Consider the following 16414-nt stretch of genomic DNA (forward strand, 5'->3'; position numbering starts at 1 on the left):
TAAAATTATTGTTGACATATTTTTACCTTTAAATCAACATCTCATTTATGAAGTTGTGTTTGGTATGTAAGAATTTAATATTAATATTAGACTATATTAGTTCGGAAATTTTATAACATTTAGTGAGTGAGGCAAATCATATTACATTGACTATCAATTGAGAGGCATAAAACATGGTTCCATCATTCTCTATGATGATGGTGACCTAAACGAAAAATTGATAGGCCTATTTTTTTACATAATTCTGACATAAAGGGAGATAGCTCGAAACCATAGATAGCCGATTGATACTGAAAATGGACTAAGACTTCATCTTCACTCCAAAACAAAGGATGGATCAAACCATGCGAATCCCGTAAAACAGTCCGTTCAGTATGTTTATTTTTTTTGATGGTAGGGAATCTGAAGAGTATTTTTATTTTTGTTTGCACTCAAAAAAATTTTGTTTTGAAAGATTAAACCTTAGTTTTCTCACTGAATATATTGTATATTAAATAGTAGTTCAGTTAATAACAATTGTGCCTAAATTTCAATCGAAAACATTTTCGTTCAGTTAAAAATTTTAGAGAATTTCCAACACCCACCTAAATTCTTTAAACATTGTGTGTCACATGACCCATGAAAATAATTGAGTCCTGATGTTTAACGGCAAATACAAAAGGATGATCCACTTCCAAAGATTTTGGGCGTGAGAAGGTCAAAAAGCTCTTTATACCTAAAAGATAAAATAGATTAGAAAAATATTTATATATGCCAGAAGGTAATTACCACCGGATTCCAATGAAGGTACTGAACCTTCCTCGGTAATTTCCACATATGCTTTGTGGCTAGCGCTATTGATATAGTGGCTGACGAACATGCGATACATGTGACCGAAATCGCCTTGACGGGTAAACATAGTCGTGACACCGAGCTGGAGGGTTAAGAATTTTTTAGATACTGCTAAATAAGTTAAATATCTTTTGACAATCAAAAACTTACCTTACGGAATGGCTCCTCCAGACTGACACCAAATTCAAAACCGAATTTAGGTAGACGCAACTCAATCTTTTGCGAACTCAAGCGACTATCCACAAGTCCGACCAAATTCTTGCCCACCAAACGTTGTACAAGATTAGACAAACCGTTCATTTGGTTCGGCAATAACACAAGCATTGAGTACTCAGTATTTTGATAGGGTAGTTCGATCACTTTTGCATCCAATTCATTTACTTCAGCATAACGGAAATTATTTACCGTCCACATCATATCCACATTCACTGACCGCCGACCACCGGATGAAAATTCACGACGTTCTGTCTTATCAGCTTTGAAGGCATTCAACCAGGGTGCACTATAGGCAATACCATTGACCATCACACCTTCCGTTAGATCATTTAACAGTTGCGGTTGTAGAATATTCGTGACTTTATTCAAGGTTTTCTCTTGCACTTCTTTGCTAATGCGATCGGCGGTGCGTTTATTGTAGGGCGGATGAAAGTCGGCTGTTTCGAGATCCGACTCGAAACTACGACGTGCCACATCGCGGAAATTAGCCTTGAATTCCAAATTCTCATTTATGTAGATCTTGTTGAATAAACGTAAATTGTTGCTGCGTGTGAAGGCAGTTTGAAAAGCACTGAAACGACGCACCACATCATCGGAATTGGCCGAACCGAGCCGTATGCCCGCTTGTATTTCATTTGCGGTGCGTCCTTTGGCGCCGTAGAAGGCCAAGGCCATGGCGGTTTGTATGGCTGCAGGGGAGATCACGACATTTTCACCCAAATGATTCGAAGCGACAGCCTGATAGATATCGGCAGCAAAAAGATTGCGTTCAGTAGCTTCACTTTGAGTACCTAAAGTGGCGGCATGAGCTACCAGGCAACCACTCAGCGCGACTAATACGGCCAAAACTAGGAAGATGATAATAATTTACCTTGAGTATTTGAATTGATTTTAATCATCTTATATTTTTTCCCCACTTACATAATAGTGATTTCATGCTGTGCGCGGTGTGTGTATTCAATTAAGACTCGATTGTAACGATTAGCGACGCTTAGGCTCCGAACTGCTGTTACGCTAAATTACGACTAAGCGCTTGGTACAAATCTCGAACTTCTCGCGGCACTGACGCATATATTTAATTCGTCAAAGAATTAGACTAGCGGCAGCTGATTAGGTGGTATGAGAAAATTACTACACTGGAAAAAATATTTAATATAAATAATTGATTTTATGAATCAGCATTTTTTATATTTTTAGATTCATAATCATTCATTCATAAGAGCTTGATTTTGATCCATAAGTTCAATCTGGACAATACGTTCTCAGTCTATGATAATGTTTTGGATAACAATTCATCCGAAAGTTTGTACAGATATCTTGCCAATAAATAAAGTTTGCATACAATTTTGGATTGGAATTTTATCTGCCAGTTTGTATGACAGCTTTATGTTAAAGTGATCCGATCTTAACAAACTCTTCAGATATTATAGCAATGCTTCGGTTAATAATCTGAGCTAAAACTCGTGAAGATACCTTATCATATAAAAAAGTTTTTCTTGCAAGAACTTTAGTTTGATCGGTTAGTTCGTATGTCAGCTATATGCCAAGGTTGTCCGTTATCAGCGGTTCCGACAAATGAGCAGCTTCTTGTAGAGAAAAGGACATGTACGACAATTTAGATCGTTTTCTATAACTGAGAGCGACTTTGAGCAAAGCGCAATGAATATTTGTTTTTCTCACTTCAATAACTCTACAAGAATCAAATGATATAATTATCTTGTATGTGGGTCACATTTTCATATTTATAGTGGCAATATTTCTGCTCTAAGAAAACTCAATAATAAATGACATGAATTTCAAGCTTTATACCTTGTTTTGGCCCATTTTCTTTCCGCTTTTACTTGAAGGTATGAAATGTTTCAAACTTATGTGAGTTTAGCATTGACAGGTTTTTTCTCGGGGAGCCTCAAAAGAAAGTCGTTAAATATCTTCGAAAAAAGGCCTCCGAAAATCTTGTTTCTAGGTATTTTAATCTCTGTAGGGTTAAAAGCCCCATTAGTTCTATAGTAATAGTAATAATTCTTAGCGTTGTAAACATTATTTAGATTTTAACTGAGAATGATTCGTCAGGTGAGTACTTTTTATGATAGAAAATATTTACAGGACTGTTTGAGATTAACTGAATGGAGCGCTTTTATAACTGTCTAGCGTTTTGTTGTAATACACGAAAGTCTGTTATCATGCGCAATAACATGTAAAATTATTGGTTCTTAATAGGAGATAGAGTCAAAATCGGACACTAAGTCTTTGAGGAACTATATATTTGATTGAATTTTCATTAGAGAATTTATTATCATTTCTCTATTCTTTTCGAAAAAATATGTAGATTTATGAGCAATTAATATCAATTTAAATTTTTTCAAGTGCAGTCACTTTCTACCGAGCTCACAGTTGTCTATTTACGAAACTAATTAACAACTTCGACTAAGTGGTTGAGGAAAGCTGAAAAGCGAACTCAAGTACCTTCGTAAATATGTATATGTATATAAATACATATATATGCAATATAATTATTTATACACATATATATGTATGTATGTTTGTTTGTATTTATGTATAAGTTTTTTGTGCTGTTTGTTTATGATTTGTGCAATTTTCGCTTAAGAAGAGCAAAAAAAAAACAAATAGAACTTATCAGTAAACAAATGAGCATTTTTAAATGCATACATATACATATATACTCGTATGTATTAATGTAAATTTGTTTATTCTTGAAATATTTTTGTATAAATCAGCCTCTAAATTTATTTCGCTGCATATCAATGAGTAACTTTCTGACCCCAATTTTTTTTCTTATTCATCAGCTGATAAAGAACTTCGTTAACCAAGCACACTACAATTGATATGGTTTGTCGTATATACATTTGCGGAGCTTGATTAGTACAGAAAGCTATGCTTTAAAGGCAAAGACTTCTTCAAAATAATTTGCAGATGTATTTAAGAACCAATAAAATAAAACTTCATACATACATCTTATTTTCATTTGGAAATAAATTTAAAGTATCAATCTTCGGTTCGGCTCTCTATGTTTGAGCTTTGCTTTCTTATTAAGAATGTTTATGCATATTGAAAGACGACAAAAAACCTGTACACCTGACTGCTTCCGTTATAAGTAATTTATGCCAATTGTGTGTTTGATAAGAAACTTACTGAGTTTCACTAGATGGCAAACAGCTGATACTTCATTGAAGTCGAATAATTGCTTGCTGTTTTCTCACTGCTTTTGCAATTGATTTAAACGGGTACCAGTTGATTGTTCGATTCGATACTATCCTACACATTTGGTTAAATCTTTTAATCTTAAAATATTAAGATAAATATATTAGGATTGCACCACGACCTTAGGTCTATTGTGGCCTCTACTAAATCACAACGACCCAAGTAGCTCCAGCATATTGATAAAATCCAATATACCGCTAGGTGCTAGTGAGACGAACTTCCTATTTGGAAACAGGGATCTAAGGATCTTTATAAGAAAATGAGTCTCCGCGAATTTCAATAATATCTGATAGATTGACTGTTATTTTCGCTAAAAAGTCAGCTATAAGCACTGGCCGTAAAAAACAAATTTTCCAAAATTTGGCCTTGTACTTTAAGCACTCTGAAACGCCTTTTCAAATTTGCGTGTAACTTCGAAAATATTCACCGCAACGATAAAAAATTCTTTGGGTATTCTTAAATATATGTATGTGCATTAAGAAAAAAAATTAAAAAAAGAATCTACTTTTTGAAAATTCTGACTGCATAAAACTCCTTAAGCTGAGACATTTATTGGTGTTTCTCTTATAAATATGTAAATATGTATACTGTAAAATGAGAGAATCATAAAGAAAAAATCATGGGAAGTATGTATAGGTGTTCTATTTTTCCAATTGTCATACCAATTAATAATAAGGTTGAATAATAATTTTGTTGCAATTTTAGTAGAGTTTTCCCCTTCATTGAGGCGTTTTGTGGGCGTGGCAAGAGTCCGATTCGGTTCATCTGCAATACCAACCTTCTATTGTGCAAATAAAAAGGTGTACAAAGTTCCGTCAGTATATTTAAATCTTTACTCAGTTACAAATTGCACCGATGGACGGACAGACAGTCAGTCACCTGGATTTTAACGCGCCTGGTCATTCTTATTATCAAATATATGTATATGTATACTCTTTATCTGTGGTATCTCGATTTGTATTAGGTGATATATAAACCGTTTTCATCAATATGTTGCCATAAAAATAAAAAATTTTAAATTTCATTTTCTTTGTTAACCACTGTAACAACTCAACTATGAAATGTAAGTATGTAAGAGTTGAAAATCTTGTTTATGGTAAACAAAATGTAAGCAAAATCATAATTTCCAAGAAATTGTTTATGCATGTTTCGTTTCCTATTAATTGTCTATAATATATAGCATACAAGTATATACACATAAATTCTATTCGGAGAGATAATTGCGGAAACATATTGTTAATGAATCAGTTAGAAGCTCTTTTTAAATACTTTGACGTTTAGCTTGCATTCGCAAACAAGTTCTCTCACCTATTTGCAAATGCAATTTATAGCGCTCTTTCAGTAAGCCTTGTAGGAAAAACATGTAGTTCACTTTTACTAAGCCTTCTTTTTTGCTATTTTTTCATTTACTTCTCTACTTTGAATTTTAATTCTTATTTCAAACTTAATTGACGGATGATATATTAAATAAACTCATTCGCAAGTTAAGAGTGAAGAGCATACTCTTTTCTCAAGTTTAGTCATTGACCTTTACTTTCATCTAGCAAATTATTATTTAAGTTGAAAGGAATGAAAAAATTGCAATGGTAGTGAATTATAATTCGAAAACATCTCGGCAATTGTCAAATACTTTTTTAACAAAAATCTATTTTAAAAAATAATATTGTGAAATTGCTCTCTCTTTGGGTTTTTCAGAAGTGAATTTCCTACAAGGAACCTGTCGCCATTGCACATTCAAAGAGCGAGTAATCAAACTGCTGCAGAATATTGATCGGTTAAAGAGGGAAATTTATTATTATGAAGAGCAAAATATCGATGCGCAATATTTAAGCACGCATTTTTGTATTTATCTTGTCCATTGCATCACTATAATCTAAGCTAGCGGTTTATTAAGTTCATTTCTCTGATTCGTGCAGTGTAAGTTTGGTGCTGGTCCATAAGCTACTCCGAGATGGAACAACAAATACACGTGACAGAGTGTACCTTTACGGATTTGGAGGAAGAAAAAAAGCGGCTTCAAAATGCTGCTAAAGAACCGGCCTCAGCAACACGTTTCGTAGAGTCAGTGGGACCGACTGCAATTGAAGCGCCTGCGGACGATTTTTGTTTATTTCTGTGTTGTTTTGAATGGTGTTTTAGCGGTGATATCTGTTCTGGCAACGATGATGCAGATTGTTGTGGTTCTTGTTTTGATTAAAATAACAACAATATAGTTTTATATATTTAATTTATATTTTTTATATTTGCATTGAAATACAATTTTTTAATAAAACGAAAATGCATTGATTTCTTGTTTAATTTCTATTCATCGTTATTTGTAAATCTCCGTTAACCAAACCAGTTCGGTAAAATATGTATTTTTTCGTATTCGCTGCTTGAAGTCACATTATTTCGTACTGACCCAGTGGCAAGTTTTGCCGGTATACTGAAAACCACTTCTACATCATCATATAATATTATCTAGTATCTTTATTTATTTTTGAAGTTTTTATTTTCTTTAAGGAAACACTACATTCATAGCAACACTAAAGCTGTTCATTGTCTTTTGCCGACGACTATAATAGACGAAGCTTTCTGAGCTTACCACAAATTTTTTAAGGCGGTTAAAATCCATTCTAGTCACTTCGCTAAGTCCGCAAAGATGATATTTCAATCTCAGTCTGGCAAAAGCCATGCAATAGAGGACGAAGTGAGAAGATAATTCCACCTTGCCTTCTTCCATATATCTTTGGCTAAGAGCATGCCTCAGAATATTGAGCCGTGCCGTATGTAAATCTATTGGACAGTGTCCAGTCAGAACACCTACACTTGTGACGAGATTGGCTTTGCTAAAAGTCAATGGTTCGGAGAACCTTCTACGCTTTACACAGATCATAAGGATCTCGCGGTCGCACAATGGAAGTCCAAAGGTCCAACGGCAGAACGCAAGAAGACATCGAAAAACCGACTCGCTTTCAATAGGATGAAATTGAGGAAAAGTGCTCTGTCTAGCAAGCTCTTCATTTTTGCAGCTTCCGGGTACAGTAATACTCAAAATATTTAGAGGTGTATATTCCACTCGCAGGAACCTAGAACTACTATCCATGGCTTTCTTGAACTTCACAATGGACATTCTTCAGCACATTTTGAAAAAAAAACTGTATCATAATTTGAAATTTCTTTATTCAAACATTCACAATGTGTCCAGCCATTAAAACGGCTGTTTCGGATTTTATTAAGAAGTAAAATGGATGATTTACAACTAGCTGCATGGGGCGTTTAAAAAATCCACTGAGTGCTAAAGAATAGAGATTATAAAAGTCAGCGAACAGTGTTCTCTTTTTATTTCAAAAGTCAAACTTACAAAATTCATCCTCGGCAGAAGCACCGCCGTCTTCATCCACACGCCAGACCGCTTTATGTGGCACATTTGTCACAGCTGGTGAGCGCGTATTGAAAAACGAGGAGAACATGTGCGTGAATTTTGTCTCACCATCGAAAATGCGTGCGAAGCCCAACTGAAAAATGTAATAAATTTATTAATATATGAGCACAGAAACAACATATTATGCAACAAACAGCACTCAAGGCGCCCTTGAGGTCCACATCATATTCGGCACGGAATTTCGGCACCGTTAACACAATTTTTTGCTCACTCAATTGCTCCTCAAGCTTGGTGAGATCTTCGTGTAACAGTTGCTCTTCGAGCTTTATCAGCCCATCCACTTGGTTGGGCACCAGCAGCCACAATTTGAGTGTCTGATTCGCGTATGGCAACTCAACTAGCTTGGCATCCAAATGCGCTGATTCGGCATAGCGGAATTTATGCGTCACATACATGCTATCCACTAATTTATGCTTCGTGCGATCGGTGAAAAAATTCAATTTCTCCGTTTCTTTCACATTGAAGCCTACCGCCCATGGTGCGTGAAATACCGCCGCGGAGGCCAAAACAAAGCGATCACGCAAATCGGCCAACTTCGGGTCAAGAACCTCACCACAACTATAGTTGGATTGTTGCAAGAACCAATAGTTCAGCTCATCAATGCTTTTCCGCTTGAAGTCGCTCATTTGTGTAGGTGTTTCAAAATGTCTGGACATTTCCAAGAACTCATCCTGAAATTTGAATAACACATGTTCCTGCACATAGATGGCGCTCAGCAGACGCGCTTTGTTTTGAGCTTGTGTCTTAATCGAGCTCAATAGCAGTGACATATTGAGTGTGGCAGTTTGTTTGCGCTCCGTTTGTGGCAAATGCAAGGCGGCGCGTAGTGCTGCAGCCTCTTGTTCGTTGGTGCCATAGGAAAGTAGTGTGAGCAGGGCTTGTATGAGCACTGGCGAAAGGAGCACATTCTGCGCCGGTGATTGCAGGCCAAGCGCTGTGCTCAGTGTCAAGGCGAAACGATCGCTGGCGAGCTTCGCAGTGAGTGCCGGTGCATTGGCGGTGATCGTCTGAAGCACGAAAATGCGACTGAGCGCAACGAAGACTGATGGCAAGTGTGATAAGAAAAGGGAAATTAGTAGGAAGTTTTAATTTTTTGTAGTTCATTTCTATATTTTATATAAAATTATTTATTTTGCAACTTACATGGCCTTAAAATCATTTCACTTTTCTAATTGTTACGAAAGCCTTTGATCGAAAGTGAAAAAATTAAAAACGGAGTACGTTTTCAAAGAATGTGTACTCTTATCGCCTGCTAGTTGACTAAATTCTAGAAGCGCAGCTCAGTCTACTTTTTGTCATATTTAATTTTTGGCTAAATAATAGCTGCGAATTATTGTGTACATATACATACATATGTACATAGTACAGCTATGATTAGATTTTTCCCAAATACAGTTTGGTTCTAAAGTCCAGCATTAACTTTTGATTGCCTTTATGATTTAGTTTAAGACGAGAAAATAAGAAGAAAAAATTGATTTAATCTTTTCTAAGCCTATAAATTAGTTCTAGCATATTTTGCTTATTGACGAAGCCATTCAGCCAGAAATAAGCCTCATCACTGAAGACGATTTTTCAGCCCAATTCACGAACATATGACGGCTCTGGTGGCCAAGCGGTTTCACTTCTTGCGTCAATTCGATCTTGTAAGGATGTAGGCCAATATCAATATATTGATAGCGACGTGTGAGAGACTGATTTGGGTCTTCTTCATTTGATGCATTAGCGGCAGCAATGCTATCGACACTACGGGGACTTCTTTGTCTCAGAGGTACGGGAATATTTTGTACTGTGCCTGTGGATTAAAATTTTTCCACTAGACGTTTAATTGTTGATCTGATAGGCCGATTATGACGACCTTAGAGTGGACGTAACGCTCTTAAAGTTAAGGCCACTCACTCCGAATTGCGGTACTAAATTTTAATAATTTCGACTCGTTGTTGGGTCGTATTTTTTTCCATGATGAAATGGTAAACCTTTCTTGAGAGAAATGTCAAAAGAGCGGGGAAAATATGGCGTCGTTTGTTGTCCCTATCGGCCTACTTTTGTAGCGTCCCTATTGAAAACCCCAAATAACTAGAAGAGGGCCTTGCTGATAACACCTTCCCTCAGTTTTTCGATATTGTCTTTTCATTTTTTGCAATGGTGGATAAGAGACAAACACGTGGTGAGTTTCTTGTCATGCGCTCTTTAGATTATGTTTTTGATCTTGCTCGAACCAAATTAAAAGTAGCTCATTTAAGTTCGATGTTCAGCAGTCGATGAACACAGCCGTTCAAAGGCCTTTCTCAAATAAGCGCTAGATCAGGGGTCTTTTGTTGGGGCTCTCTCGGCGTTTGCTCTTTAATAGAAAGTGACTTTTTACCCTTACGGTTATGCTTTCAGAAAGATATTTAATATTAGAACAGCGATCTGCTTCCACAACAGACCGATTATATGGAATAAACTGAAATTTTTATTTAGATGAGGACTGTCAATTCCATCACATCTTACCAGAAAAATTTAGGTGAATACAACAAAAATAATTCCAAACATTTATATTTTTATTTGCACGCACATTTTTCTTCAACACTGTAACAAAAATTAGTGTGTTTCTCTTTCAAAAAGTTTGCTTATCACATACTTGTATGAACTGAAAAATACTAATTTGTAGGTTTGTTGATATAAAAACTTTTATTGAAAGCTCTTGAAAGCTTATTATTACTGCACATCATACACACATACATATCTCCGTGAGTATTTAGTTTTAAAAGTATTCTTAGTTTTCTTTTTATTTTGCGATTCTCTTGTGCAGTTTCTTTCTATCTTTGTTAAAAATGTTCTCTCTAAAGTTCTTTAGAGAATGTATAAATTACTAATTATGAGTAAAAGTATTGTAAGTCTTATTTTATTATATTTTAACGACATGTCCAATGAAGAAGACAGCTTGCGGACTGCGAATGGCGAACATGAACGGATGATCGGCTGTGAAGCGGATGATGCGGTTGGGCAGTGAGAGCGGCACTAGCTTGATAACTGCAATGAACGGAGAGTGCGAAGATAAAATTAAATGAATTTAGTTATTCCAATATTTTTTTTATAAATATTCAATATTTTTGTGTGATGTAAATTACTTACATGATGCTGCAGCCGCTTCGGAGCCTGCCTCATTGACATCGAGGTAGGCCTTGTGATGTACTTGCGACACACTAACTGTTTGTGGATAGAAGAAATTTTTTAAATCAGCGCGTTCGCTGAAAAGATCTGTAATTCCAAGCTGCAATGTAAAAGAGGAAAAGAAATTTAACGGTGGATTATAAAGAAATGTTCTTAAATTAAATAACGGTACAGATGTTCTTGAGAAATTCGTTGCGACTTAATGGCGTGGATGACGAAAATGCAGACGCCTCAAAAATTGACTTTAAAACTATGATGCCCTTACTAAGACTTTTCCTTCTAAATATTTCAGACACAGTCAGGAGGTTTTGAACGGTTATAGAGGTGTCATAGCGTGAGGAGCTTAAATTTTGGAATTTTATCTAAGTCTGTGCCTACATTGAACGAAGGAAAGTAAGTGTTGGAAATCTCTAAAAGCATCACCCTTTTTTCTTCAGAAGAGAGACGAGTAAACGCCCACCTTTTTCAACTGTTCGATATGTGGTTATGTCAGATCCAATAAAAATTTTCTGGAACTTTTCTGTTTCTGTTCTTTGCTTAAAAACCATTTAACTATTTGAAATGGACTAAAAAATTTTAACCAAGTATTAGGTTCCACAGAGACTACCAGAATAGAAAACTTTTCAACTTTTGTTTAGCCATAGTTTTAGTCCCAGTTATGCCAATCAACCGGATAAGATCAAGCAATTGATACTTTAGAACCCCTTTCAACGGAGAAACTGTGATGAATTGGTAACCTAAAACTCGAAGTTTCGGTTTGTAACATTTGTACGTTGTCGATAGTACTTACTATTTTGATTTATTGCAATTTCGTCTTAACTAATGGAATTTTTTCGGAAAAATAAATAAATAAAAATTTTAATCGTAACTCACCTTAGTTAAAGGAGCTTTCATATTTACGTCGTAGCTAATGCGAAATTTGGGTATTCTTATCGTCACTGTCTCCGAAAGCATGCGCTTCGACAAACTATTCAAGTCGACGTCATGCATACGCTGCTCCATCTCTGCCAAGCCGTCAAGCTTGTTCGGCAGCAGGATCATCATTGTTAACTGCGAATTTGCATATTTCAACTCCACACCGGTGGCATCCAATTCCGGAAATTCACCATAAGCGTATGTGTCATCACCGTACATCATATCGACCGGCACTGTACGCGCCGGTGTCACATAGAAATTCTGTCGCTCGGTGTCACGCGTAGAGAACTCCTTCGCCCATTTGGCCTTGAAGTAGATGGCATTAATGAGCATCGCCTGCGTTTGCCCATCCAATTGTGCTGGTGTAACGAGTTCGCGTATAATATTTTGTGTCTTCTGCGCAACCCAATTGTTAATAGCCGACGCTGCAACATTCGGCGAACGGAAGTCGATCGCTTCGATGGCGCTGTCAAAATTGCGTGCACGTTGCTGTACGTACGGCTGCAGCGTCAGGTGTCGGCTATGATACATTTTATTCGCCATCACTAGCTGTGCACTACCGGCATACAGTTGAGTCTGCAACAGATTATAGAACAGTTTATCCGTGTCCTCTCTATTGGCAGGTAGTCCAAGTGCATCCTGCAGCTGATTATAGGTCTCCCCACCGGCGCCAATAGAAACGAATGCCAACAACAATTGCAGTGAAATGGGCGAGTAAATGACGTTGTATTGTGACGATGGTCCGGTGATTACGCGGAAAAGATTCGCATTGAATTTGTTGGGCGCGTATGTGTCCCGATGATTGGGAGCGATAACACCAGCCGGCTGACGTTTCGAACTGTCCCAAACGGGATTCCGTTCAGACACTGTGGCGTGCGGTGAATATGCTTGCAGGAGTGGATAATTTGGTTTAGGTGGTGCTGGATACCGTACATTGAGCCCTGCTGGGTGCGCGACAGTAGGCGCTGTTGTTGGTCTTATGTTATAATGCGGCAATAAAATCGCGTTGTTATAGGAGGTTGTCGTCAATGATATCCTTGTCAAGTAAGCGGGTGTGCTCTGCTGCTCTCTGCGTGCTGCATACTCAGCTTGTTGTGCCTCATATTGTTTCTTATATTGTGCTTGTTGTTGCTGTTCGTAATAGGATTGTGATTGTGCGGCTGCAGTAGCGATCAGTAAGGCAACTGAAAATGTGGACGGACATTTTTTTTAATTTAAAAGTATATTTAATATTATAAATAAGTAAATGTATATTCTGAATATTATATAATTGATATGCCGTTATATTTACTCATAGCATTTGTTGTGGCAAAAGTCGCGGTTTCAGTTAATCTCACAGTTTCAGTTATTGCGTCATCAAATATGCGATAATTAGCAGCTGCAATGTTCGAAATGCAATCATATTTGTGAGTAATGATCTTTCAAGAACGCTCATTGAGCAAATATTTACGATAAGCTGTTTACTCTTTCTCGTTCTCTCCCAAAGTGTTTTAAACGAGAATGTGTATCATTAACCTGAGAGAAATTTTCAAAATAATCGGGGGATTTTAATATTATTTTTTTGTATATCATCTATAGGTGGGAAATTTCTAATATTCGCAAGTACTGAGAGCCCAAAATCGGCTTCATCAGAGCAAGCCAATGCCAAATACATGTATGGCTACCACATTTTTCAACAGATCCCCTGACTCTTTTCGTATCAATGGTGAAAGCATATTTGAAAGCCCGTCATGTTATGAAGTAGAGACCACCAGGTTCTAAAGTGAGTCAGACAATGCGAAACACCAAAGGAATGTGAGAGTCGATCGATCGATATTCTCATTTGTGTTACTGACCCTGTGAAGTAGTTCCGTAGTGTTTAAAATTCAAAAGGGTCTTGAGCTCGTGTAAATGATCAGCGTAACGAGCTGAATCGTTTTAGTCATGTCTGAGTTTTTGAGACATCGATCAAATTTTGTAGGCGTCCTTTTCTCACCAGGAACCTGATAATTTATCGGAACCGCGGATATCGGACAACTATGACATATAGCTGTCATACAAACTGTCCGATTAAACTCAAGTCCTTGTATAAAAAACTCATTCATTTGACAAGCTATCTTCATGACATTTGGTTCAGATTATAACCCAAAGCATTGCTAAAATCTCTGAAAAAATTATTAAGATCGAACCGCTGTAGCATAAAGCTGTCCTGCAAACTGGCAGTATGCAAACTTATTTTTATTGATAAGATATCTTCACAAAATTTGGCATGCATTTTTATCTAAAATGGTACCATAATCTTTGAACATATTGTTCAGATCGGACGACTATAGCATATAACTGCCATACAAACTGGGCGTTCAAAATCAAGTTCTTGTATGGAATTTTGCTTATTTTTGATTTTTTATTTTCCGCTTTATAAAATTTGCATTGCAGACAGCTCCAGAATTTCTACGATTTGCCGTTTTGTGTGTGTGGTGCAGCCCAAATTTAAACCTTCTATGGGGTACTTCTGTATTTTGGTTTATTAGAATAATTGGTGATTTAGATTATAACTTCATGTAGCAACACTGAAGAACGAGGTTTTGCCATTTTATATTTCCGAATAATTTATCTCAGCGTCTTCTGATATTTCTGCTAAGCCTCACTTTTTAGCCGTCTGTGAATGTGATTACTCACCAAGCTCTCAGTTTAAATTTAAAACTAATTAAATGTATCTTATTATGCTTACGTAAAATCCCCTGCATTGTGCACATTTTTCTTGTTGTCTTAACACTCTCGCAATACAGCTGGTCAGTCTTCAAAAAGATAGTCTGTTGCTCTCTACAAACGCGTATTTTCCAGTTTCAGCAACTGGTCACTTGTTATTCACTACTGGCTTGCGCTTATGAAAAACACCTTACCGGTCGGATTGGTACTCGTGCACTTTATCTGTTTGTTGTAGTTATAAAAATCGTATGTGCATCTCTGTTTATATATCACTTGTACATATGCACGCATGTAATTTGCACTGATTTGCCACAACAATTTTGATATGTGCCGATTTTATTGCATTTTATTTTAACTTGCATATATATTTCTTCGTATTATTATTGCTTGTATTCTTATTGTTTTCTTCTATTTATATGATTACCAGTTCTTTGTCGCGAAAAAGTTCTCGAGCGCGCCTTTCGAAAACCTTTGTCGTTGCGGCTGCTAAGGCGAAGCAGCACTGATCGCCCGTTTAGCAGCTTCGTAGTATAAATATTTCTTAAATCGCGCTCACAGTTAAAGAGAGTCACGCAGAACGTCGTCAAATTGTATTTGCTCTGTTTTTTTTGGCCGGCCGTCTGTATTCTCCGCTTTCAATATAACATCCCATTTTGTTTTGTTTTTGTAGCAAACACGTTTACTCGTTTCGCCGATTACTCGTAAGCGGTTAAGATCAACTGTTATCAGAGCCTTTTAGAATATACGAGTAGATGCATGTAATATTTCTGGGCTTTTTCTATGTTTATTCAATGAAATTTCCATTCGATTTTGCAAATTATTTCCATTGTTTTCACTTAAAGTGGCATTAAACTGAAATACTTGTATGTAAATGCCGAACTGATAAGGGATCGAGTAAGGTCGGTATAATGTGGCAATGCTTTAAAATGCTGTAGAAATATAAGGAGTAAGGTGGAGGTCTCCACATAACATTTAATCAGAGAATTTTATTATGAGTTTGGGATACTCCCAAAATGCGAAACTATAGAGTGAAGTGTAGCAGTTGAGTGAGTAAAATTTTTATATATATAATGCAGTTCATTTCTCATATCACGGTATTATTCCGGGAAGCACAAAAACAATCCGAACAATGATTGGCATTATAATAGTATTGTCGTTCTGCATACGAATTTCGTCCAATGGAAACTTAGCTTTCCTATATTGTCATAAGATTCATCCTATGCCATATTCAATCATAAGATGCATTCTATGGCATATTCAATTCTTTTAGTTTCTTGGACTTCCAAAAAGTTTATATAATTGCCGTTAATAGAATTTGAGAAGAATCAAAAATTCAGTCAGCTGGTTAACTGTTTGGTAACGTGTGAAATGAAAAACAGATACTCGTCGGAACATAAGCAAATAATCTGGATCCATACTGACATAACTGAAAAATCGAGCCGAGAAAGAGAAAGCCAAAGGTCTAGAACTCAGGACTTCATTAGGTCCAATGATTTAAGTTTCTTATAAAAACTTACAATACTCGTATAACATAAAACCATGAGATCAGAATTGTTTAAAGCAGCTTTATGAATAAAAGTTTCCGTTATGGGCTATGTAGCAAACTCTAGTCCCATCGCATTGATTCTCCAACCTACATCTACTAACAGTTCTGAAATTGAAATGTGATATGGGATTGTAGAAAATATTACATGTAAACACTCAGAATCGTGACAAAACTGTCAAGTAAGGTATAAAGTGTATATTTTAACGTTTCTGAAATGTGCCATTTCGGAGTAAAATACTTTTGGGGATTTTTGTAGGGAGTTTTTTTGTCATTTTATTTCAAACCTGGACAAAAATAACTTTCATTATACTATAAAAAAAAGAAAAATGGGGAGAAAAGGACGTGTAAAATTTCAGATGTTATGTAAGAAAAATGTAGGCTCGAAATAGTCAATAATTCGACGAATAGCTAGCTCAGGTGGA

General features: G+C 36.3%; 2 protein-coding genes across 2 annotated transcripts; both read right to left on the reverse strand.

Moving 5' to 3' along the window:
• Window positions 1–462: 462 nt before the first annotated feature.
• On the reverse strand, window positions 463–14957 carry LOC126755710 (uncharacterized). Its single transcript, XM_050468456.1, has 9 exons — window positions 14469–14957; window positions 11717–12942; window positions 10805–10943; window positions 10583–10702; window positions 7825–8732; window positions 7610–7763; window positions 982–1895; window positions 769–913; window positions 463–715 (listed from the first exon to the last, which is right to left on the reverse strand). The coding sequence occupies exons 1-9, from the start codon at window positions 14491–14493 to the stop codon at window positions 594–596; spliced, it is 3753 nt and encodes a 1250-aa protein (XP_050324413.1). The 5' UTR covers window positions 14494–14957; the 3' UTR covers window positions 463–593.
• LOC126754563 (antichymotrypsin-2) lies at window positions 7412–9041 on the reverse strand. The gene is made up of 4 exons (XM_050466653.1): window positions 8834–9041; window positions 7825–8732; window positions 7610–7763; window positions 7412–7543 (listed from the first exon to the last, which is right to left on the reverse strand). Exons 1-4 carry the CDS (start codon window positions 8847–8849, stop codon window positions 7431–7433), a joined length of 1191 nt encoding a protein of 396 aa, XP_050322610.1. The 5' UTR covers window positions 8850–9041; the 3' UTR covers window positions 7412–7430.
• Window positions 14958–16414: the final 1457 nt, after the last annotated feature.

Source organism: Bactrocera neohumeralis, chromosome 4 (assembly GCF_024586455.1).
Source record: "Bactrocera neohumeralis isolate Rockhampton chromosome 4, APGP_CSIRO_Bneo_wtdbg2-racon-allhic-juicebox.fasta_v2, whole genome shotgun sequence".
In the NCBI taxonomy this organism is placed as follows: Eukaryota; Metazoa; Arthropoda; class Insecta; order Diptera; family Tephritidae; genus Bactrocera; species Bactrocera neohumeralis.

Coding starts and splice junctions, on each gene's coding strand:
- LOC126754563 (XM_050466653.1), bottom strand. Junction 7,764..7,824: donor TCAAGGGCGCCTTGAGTGCT/GTTTGTTGCATA, acceptor TACATTTTTCAG/TTGGGCTTCGCACGCATTTT. Junction 7,544..7,609: donor TTCTGCCGAGGATGAATTTT/GTAAGTTTGACT, acceptor TCTATTCTTTAG/CACTCAGTGGATTTTTTAAA.
- LOC126755710 (XM_050468456.1), bottom strand. CDS start 14,493: ATGTGCACAATGCAGGGGATTTTAC. Junction 8,733..10,582: donor CATTGGACATGTCGTTAAAA/TATAATAAAATA, acceptor ACTTGCCATCAG/TCTTCGTTGCGCTCAGTCGC. Junction 914..981: donor TGGAGGAGCCATTCCGTAAG/GTAAGTTTTTGA, acceptor TTAACCCTCCAG/CTCGGTGTCACGACTATGTT.